General features: G+C 42.1%; 1 protein-coding gene across 1 annotated transcript in view; it reads right to left on the minus strand.

Annotated features, from left to right (window-relative positions):
• Positions 1–8,177, minus strand: part of rapgef2b (Rap guanine nucleotide exchange factor 2b) — a 70,681-nt gene that overhangs the window by 17,430 nt on the left and 45,074 nt on the right. Inside the window, exons 7-15 of the mRNA XM_010767121.1 lie at positions 7,155–7,313; positions 6,431–6,583; positions 5,824–5,988; positions 5,482–5,589; positions 5,174–5,377; positions 3,970–4,078; positions 2,512–2,788; positions 1,409–1,569; positions 312–552 (exon numbers count right to left, since the gene is read on the minus strand). Coding sequence (XP_010765423.1) covers positions 312–552; positions 1,409–1,569; positions 2,512–2,788; positions 3,970–4,078; positions 5,174–5,377; positions 5,482–5,589; positions 5,824–5,988; positions 6,431–6,583; positions 7,155–7,313 — 1,577 coding nt within the window. The remainder of the gene's footprint in view (positions 1–311; positions 553–1,408; positions 1,570–2,511; positions 2,789–3,969; positions 4,079–5,173; positions 5,378–5,481; positions 5,590–5,823; positions 5,989–6,430; positions 6,584–7,154; positions 7,314–8,177) is intronic.

An 8,177-nucleotide genomic window follows, 5' to 3' on the forward strand; every position in this document is an offset into this window, starting at 1 on the left:
AAAAAAAAAAAAAAATTAATAATATATATATTTTTTTTTATGAGATCCATTTGTGGCGGACGATATTTAATTATGGCGGCCCGCCACAAATAAATCAATGTATGGGAAACACTGACCTTAGCACATGTATTCTACCTGGTGTGTACTCTTTTGATTCTATTAACGTGTGCTTGCCACTTTGTTTGATATCGTCATTTACTCTTCCTGTTTGCCTTTTTCCCGCACCGTCCCCTTTGCTGTAACGCCGTAAATGTTCCTGCTGTGCGACAGATATAGAATTTCACATTTGATCCGGTTTTAGATGTATTTACCTGCCGCTCAGTTGAATCCTGTCGGCCAGTTTGGAGAGCTGGTCAGGTAGCCTCCTCTGTTTGATGACGCCCTCCGGAGTGACGGACACTTCACACAGCGAGTACGCTTCAGGGGCTGCTGTCAGAGCAAACTCCCTGATGGCCTGAGCCACCACCTCCTTCGCCGTGGTGTCCTTCCCGATCATGATGTACCGGGACTGCTGGTCCGCCTTGAAGACTCGCAACACCTGGTCCGACATATCTGAGGGTGACAAGGATACACAATGAGGGTGGATGCTCACTTATTAGCTTTGTTTTGACTGAGAGGCATCTTAAGCAATTTCTTCCATTTGTTTCCCAAGATGAATAAACAGTCATTCCATCTTCCAAGAATTCTCTTTTAGCAAGCATCCATCACCAGCATCCATCTTTTGGATGTCACCCGCAAACCTTATTATCCGTAATTCATTAGTTTGATCAGAAGCACAACCACCACCAATCATAGGACCCAAAATCTCCAAAGTATTTAAAGGGAAAACCATAAATATGTGCCGTGTGAAATGTATGTGAGTTTGACATTAAGGAGTTGACAAAGAAGCGGGATCACAGGGAGAGAAATACTCACTCGGTACGACTGGGACTGGAGGAACACAAAGAACATGTGATGAGCAGGAGGTAAAGGGGATACACATATAGGTACTATGTGTATATTCTATTCATGTAAAGCCCATTAAATGTAAGGGAAAGTTTCCAAAGCTCCTAACTGAAATGAGCCAGAACAGTATAATCATTATGTTAAGATCTTCTCATGTTACACCTAATGCTGGATGATTTGTACTAAGGGTACACATCTGGGTCAATGAACAGAAATATCAATGCGTGAGATCAACCTGAACATTAAAATAGCGGCTTAATGAGAAACCCACTGTCCCCAGGAAAAGGAACAATATATATATTTTTTTAAAGTAACCCATTAAATGTTTGAGTATGTTTCCCCTGCTGCTAATTCAAATAAGCCGTAAGAAAAAACGTTTAATGAAGGACATAATGATCGTTTGATGAAAAATGAATGGCCACACACTCCACATTATATCCACAGAGCAGGAGTTAGTCCTCACCAGGCTGGTTGTTGAAGTCGAGGATGCGGTGGTGGGACTGCAGCAGGTCGGGGTTTGACGACGAGAGGTTTCCGCTGACGGGCAGAGCTGGCAGTGCGATCTGTTTGGACTGCTTCATCCCCACGATACTGTCGTCCTGCGATTGGCCAACGCAAACGTCACTATGGAAACAAGAGGGGAGGTATCAGTACTGTCAACAAAAGGCAGGGGGCGATATTTGTGTTGGTTGCTGTGGACCCATAGACTAGTAAATTCTGCAAGTAAAAAAAAGTCAGATTTGACACCTTGTTGGGTGAGTTTAGTAGTTTATGCTCATATTTTGGTCGATAAATATAAATAGGGTTAGTATAGGGTTAGGGTTAGACCTGGTACTAGATCATTAAAGAAAACTGAATGAGAATCCCACTTTCCCCAAAAATAGCTACAACTCAGTATTGGCAAAACTTAACTTTAACAACTTAGCTTTTACTAATATATTATCCATTCTTTCTCAGTTATATCACATTATTATTCATCCATTCCTCTGTCACTGTCAGCTGTGGGCTGATCTGGTGTCAGCACTTCAATTATGTCGAATAAAAAAGTCAAAAATATGCACTTTTATTCAAGGTTTTCCTGCAGCATTTAAGAGTGAGGGCGCCTCGCTTCAATAGTAAAAAGATTGCCTTGACATTTTTATAAAACATAAAATAAGGTCTATTAAGCTTCAGGGAGAAGGAGCTATGGCGCTAACTCACAGCATAAGCCCCACGTTTCATCAGGGAAATGATTGTTTAAATATTTCTTTGAAAACTACACTGAACGCGAGATCAGAAGCGTCGACATCCGTCTGATTCAGCTCAGCAGGTGATTGATGATTGTACATTCGCTTGGCAGAACTCAATCAGAGCAGCGTGGCGCAATGTCGGGAGAAAATGACAACTTTTCCTGAGCTTTAACAATTTAGGAAAGTGGAGACAAACAGCCCAATTAGTCTCAATCAGAGGGGGGTGTATGGATCACTGCTTCGTCTGCACACCATTGTATTAATCACATCTTTCTCTCTCATGCCTTCAGCTCTTTGGATAGAGACCAATCACAGATCTGTGTGCCAGTGTAATTACTTGTATGGTTTAGGCGGCAGGATGCTGGTGAGTGTTTTGTCGAAGATCTTCTTCAGCTTGTTGCGTCCTCCCACAGAGTTGGACTTGGCCTTCTTGCTGACCTTCTCCAGGCCCATCACCTGCTCCACGTCCACCGCCAGGTCGGGGATGGAGTAGCGGCTCGCCTTCTTGATGTCTCCGATCTTCGGGAGGTGGGGCGCTCCGTTCTTTCTCTCGTGTTCCTCCTCACCGTCCAGATCATGGTCGTGTTCTGGCCTGGTGAGCAGATCTTTAAAAACTGGACAGAAAGGGAAGAGGAGACAAATAATTAGTAAGAGAACGTATTCAGAATTAGTAACGGAATAAACATTGTTAACCAGCAACTATGTGCAATATGTGCAATATATATATATATAGATATATATATATAAATGCCGTTAATAACTGTGCAATATATACCTGGCAGCTAAATCCTCAGAACTGTTACAGGACGTGTTTTTTGTAAATTGTGTAACTTTTTATATTATAATTTATTTGTATCTTTAATATTTATTTTTGTATGCATGCTACTTAGGTAACATCAATCTGTCTTCTGCTGTAACAATGTACATTTCCCCTCTGTGGGACTAATAAAGGTATTCTGATTCTGATTTATAAGTATGGACACAATTAACCTAGTCTCTTTATTTTAGCTTTCAAAGCACGTATGTCTCTTCTGCAATTATTAGGATCCTTTCTCTTGGTTGAAATGGCTCTCATTGATTTAATAGAATAGAATATGGAGGGATGAAACCCTCTTTAATGGTCACACATGCAGAGCACACAGCACACACAGTGACATGTGTTCTCTGCATTTAACCCATCCTAGCACCAGGAGTCTAGTACTAGGAGCAGTGGGCAGCTATTGCACAGCGCCCGGGGAGCAATGGGAGTGTGGGGGGTTAAAGGAGGGGGATGTCCGGTGCCTTGCTCAAGGGCACCACGGCAGGGCAGGAGGTGAACTGGAACCTCTCCAAGAAGAAGTCCACACTCCATATTTTAGGTCTGGTCGGGGACTTGAACCAGCGACCCTACAGCTCCCAGTCCAAGCCCCTACTGACTGAGCCACTGCCGGACATTTAATACACTAGTTCCGAATGCTTTTTGTTTGTGACATCATACAAGTGAGCAATATCTACTTGCAAAGCTTACTGGTCACATTTATGTACCGGTTATCACAACTGAATTCACGAGAAGTCCGCAGATGCAAGTGTCGTCAAATCAGAAACTAAATGTGTATGTTTCCTTTTCACTAGTCAAATAAAATATATCTTTAGCCAAACTCATGCCCAAGTTCATGAGAGACGGGCCATCAATCATACATGAATATTCAAAATAAATGAGCATTTTAAAGGAGAAACAGGTTTGAATATCGTGCCACCCTTCACATTTCGACATCATTCTAACAAGCTGTATCTTACGAATGTGATGCAACTTTACCTAAAAGGTTTGTTTTCACAGTTATGGACAAGTGGGTGTTGTTCTTCAGAATCTCGTTGGCTTTGTTGAGCTGCACGTTCTCGAAGTTCTGCCCGTTCACCTCCAAGATCTGCAGGAGGAAGAAGGCAGAAATAAACCCGGTGCATTTTAGCAAACAATTGGCGGAACACAACTTTTTACTCCGGAATTAAAAGGATACCAAATCTTAAGCTAAGGCTACCTCATCGTGAATAACTGCATTGGATCAGGGCAGAAGGTGTTAAGCCTTGCACTAATGTTAAAGTTCCAGGTGATGATCTCTGAACCACGTATTTTATTCAGCGCACAAAGAACAAAACCTCTGGCATGACATTTAGTCCAACACATGTTGTAAGACATTCATCTGAGCCATGTCTCCTTCAGATTGTCTTCACAGCTTGCCCTCTTAATAGGCCGGATATTTGCATTTTAACACAATATGCTAACCAGCCTCTGCCGCTTCCTTTTTAGTGGAAGTGGAAGTCACCTTTGACCGTAACATACGCAGAGACCATCCTCCGGTAAGCAGTGACTTATTAGACCAAAACGTCCGGGATCAGCGGCGATTAGCGACACTCTCACTACTTAAGAGACTTCTGCTTATGGCACGATGACGAAACAAATGGGACTAATACCACAGCTCTGCAGCGACAGGTTCTGAATGTATGATGATTGTAAGAGAAGCTGGTAAAAAGTGGAAGGTGTGTGTGTGAGAGAGTGAATGCTTCGAAAAGATGCCAGCTTCTCCGCTTGCTTTTGGGGAAACAGCTGCGGAGGATGTTTGGAGTCAAGAGGGCTTAGCTCGCATCCAGACACTCTCAAGATGGTTTCAAGGATTAAGGGACTTTGCTTAAAGCCCTGAGGACTGCAGAGTGTGAAAATGTTCCAGCAGTCAAGTCGCGAGAAGAAAGCCAAAGCCTGCAGCTACTGGCAACTTTCGAAAAAAAAACTTTTAATGGTAGTTATAGTAAAATGTAAAACCAATTTCACAACAAAAAATGAATTTTCAACACCAGAAAAAATGCTCTATTCAAGTGCTGGTCTGTGTGACATGAGTGAATGTTGCTCTCAATTGTAGCCTGAAGCCAAAAAGTGTGCACTTTTCCTCCCTAGAGTCAAATATTTGAGTACACTTTAAACACTTTCTCACAGCAGAAGGAAGGTTTCTATGTGACACATATCCTACCTGATCTCCACGCTTAAGGCCAACTTCTGCTGCCTTGCTCCCGGGCTCCACGGCATCGATGAAGACGCGGAACCCTTTCTCCTGACCTCCGAGGAGGGTGAAGGCCAGCGGAGAGTCCCTGGACGGCTTGGTCAGCGTCACCAGCCGCGGCTTGGCTTTAGCAGCACACGCTATGTTTAACAGTCTGAGGTGCCCACACATTTTCTGGAAGACAAAGAGGACACGGATGTAAGGAAAGTGCAATAATTGGCATATTTGAAGTACCGTACATTTATTGAGTAATTAATGTGTAGGTTTTTTATACTTACTTCTTTCTCCAGATTGTTTTCAAACTCTTCCAGAAATTGAGTCATGGCAAGGTCACCCTCAAAGTCATTGAAGTGATTGTTTACCCACAGCAAGACTACCCGTGTAACCTGGAGGGATCACATGATCAGCACGGGTCAATAAACTGTTTACTGGTGGATTGATAGTTCATGCATTATAATAGTTAACATCTGGTTCATGGAAAAACTTCATTTGCATGCAAGCTATAAATTACTCAATGTGTGTTTTTGCAGGAAATAGACTCCATTTTCTATATATCAGATATTCTGTTAATCATTCATATTTGAGTTATGTCATCAGTTCATGAAGAGAATCTCCCGTACCTTGTCCCTGAGGCTGGGGTCGTGGAACCACTCCAGGAGCTTCCTGCCCACGACCATGGGGCTGGAGAGGAAGGTCCTGTAGGTCAACAGGAAGTCCTCGATGTAGGTGGGGTCCACTACTGAGTGTTCCTCCACCAGGTGCATGGTGAGACGCTCCGATGTGCCCTGAGGTTCAAAATAATGGTTTTATTTCTTTAGATTCCTTTTATTGTCACCACACAGAGTACAGCGAAATTCCCGATGGTGCAATCACACATAACAGACAGTATAAGTATCATTTTGACAATATAAGCTAAAACTTTTAATATTTAATATATAAAGTGACAATACAACATTACCATACAAATACAAGAACAATACGTTCAAGGCAGTAAAAAATGCAAACAAGTTGATAAGCAAGTTATTGCACATGTACTGTATTTATCGGTGCAGTTGATGATTACAAAACAAAAAATAAATATGTGTTCTATTAAAAACAATCTTTCAAGCAAATTGGCGAGCATGTATCTGTTAGAATATCTAGCTGTCATTATTTGGTTGGCTGTTGAGTGACACTCCAATTTAAAAAAAATGTAAAATGTGAATTTGCTGAGCCTTGACGTGTTACCTTGATGACGATGTGTCCTTTCCTGGTGCCGGTTCGGTCCAGCTCGCGGTGCTCCTTCACCATGACGATCTCCCCTTCCTCCTCCACCTTCTGCATGTTCTTCTCCACCTGGTTGAGGATGCAGCAGTAGTCCTGCTGGGCTATGCACACAAACTGGAGCAGAGTGACAGAACACAGAGTTAGAGACGGGATGAAACATTTGACACAAACTATATTCATCCTACATGCTTTACAGGATTGGAGTTGATGTGTTTTAAACATGTATATTACTGAAACAACATCTTCATTAATGGCAAATGACTACAACCGATAGATTACAAATGTATTCTACATAGCAACTAAACAATTGATGAATTATGAAAACAATGGCTTTTGCTGATTGGGATGAAACACTTTCTAATCCCAACCACTGAGTTCATCTCCTGACGATTAAACGGACGAATCAGTGTGTGTACTTTCACTACTCAGCACTGTTTTCCCATTGAACACATGATGCCAATAACGTGATCTTGCTCTTTAGATATTCTATTTCAAAATGGTTGTTCACATTTAAGGGGAAGCCCTCGCCCAAAGCTACTTACAATATCATGAGAGCAAACATTGTCTGCATACGCTGGATCACAGTGGGACTTCATATCATTAGATATGAGAGTTTGCCCACTGAGATGCAGATGAAATGGACTTCCTATCCGTGTGATACCGTGCAGGATCGTTACGCTCCTACCTGGCAGTCGTCCACCTTGGTCTTCATCACGCCCTTCATGTACTCCTTCTCCATGGTGGGTGACACCCCGAAGCTGTTCCCCATGCACAGGATCTCTGTGCGGCCCTCGGGGTACGTCACCTCCACCGAGCCGTTCAGGATCACCGACCACGAGTCCAGCTGGAGCGCAAACACAACATTATATTAGAACCAAGAACGAAAAGGAAGAAGCTAAACGTTGGAAAAGGGACACATCAGTTCAGTTTTATTCCCGACAGCTGGTGTCACTTAACGAGTCAAAGTTATTTATCACAAAGAACCAGATGCACTAACTAGAACGGGACAGATGGTTTTTACCTCCCTTAGAGTGATACAGAAAAACAGGGAATGTTTAGAGCGACTGCAAAACACGACTAGAATATGAAGGTGACACGGCTACGAGTGAACCATAACTATTTACATATACTCTATACTTTACTTAAGTACAATTTTAAGGTACTTGTACTTTACATTAATCACTTCCCGGTTCTGCTTGGTTATACTTCTACTCAACTATAATTTAGAGGCACATATTGTATAGTGATGGGAATTATGGCTCTTTGAAGGGAGCGGGACCTTTGCGAGAGCCGTTCAAAAGAGCCCGGTTTTTTTTAAGGGGGCGGGGCTACTAGGTTTATCTGCGAAATATACCTTTTATAAGTCAATCTAATGTAGCCCTGTTTTGACTAATGATCACTTAAATTATTCAATACATCCTTTGTACTGAACTATTCAAAGTAAAAATTACATTTTTAATATAAATGATTTGCTGTGGCCAATTGTTTTCATTGCATTTACAGACCCTTGTAACTCTCTGATTCTACAACCACGCAGGGGGATAGGGTGTACTATAGGTCTCTAATCCTGACACACCTACGACGACAAAACACTCGGTACACGGCTTATATAAATGAAAAGTAATAACACATAATATAAATACTAAATGGGAAAATCCGGAGTCGTTTCTAAACAATAGTCAAACATTATCCACAACGGTAGACAAAA

Source organism: Notothenia coriiceps, unplaced genomic scaffold (assembly GCF_000735185.1).
Source record: "Notothenia coriiceps isolate Sejong01 unplaced genomic scaffold, NC01 NC01_scaffold00004070, whole genome shotgun sequence".
Lineage (NCBI taxonomy): Eukaryota > Metazoa > Chordata > Actinopteri > Perciformes > Nototheniidae > Notothenia > Notothenia coriiceps.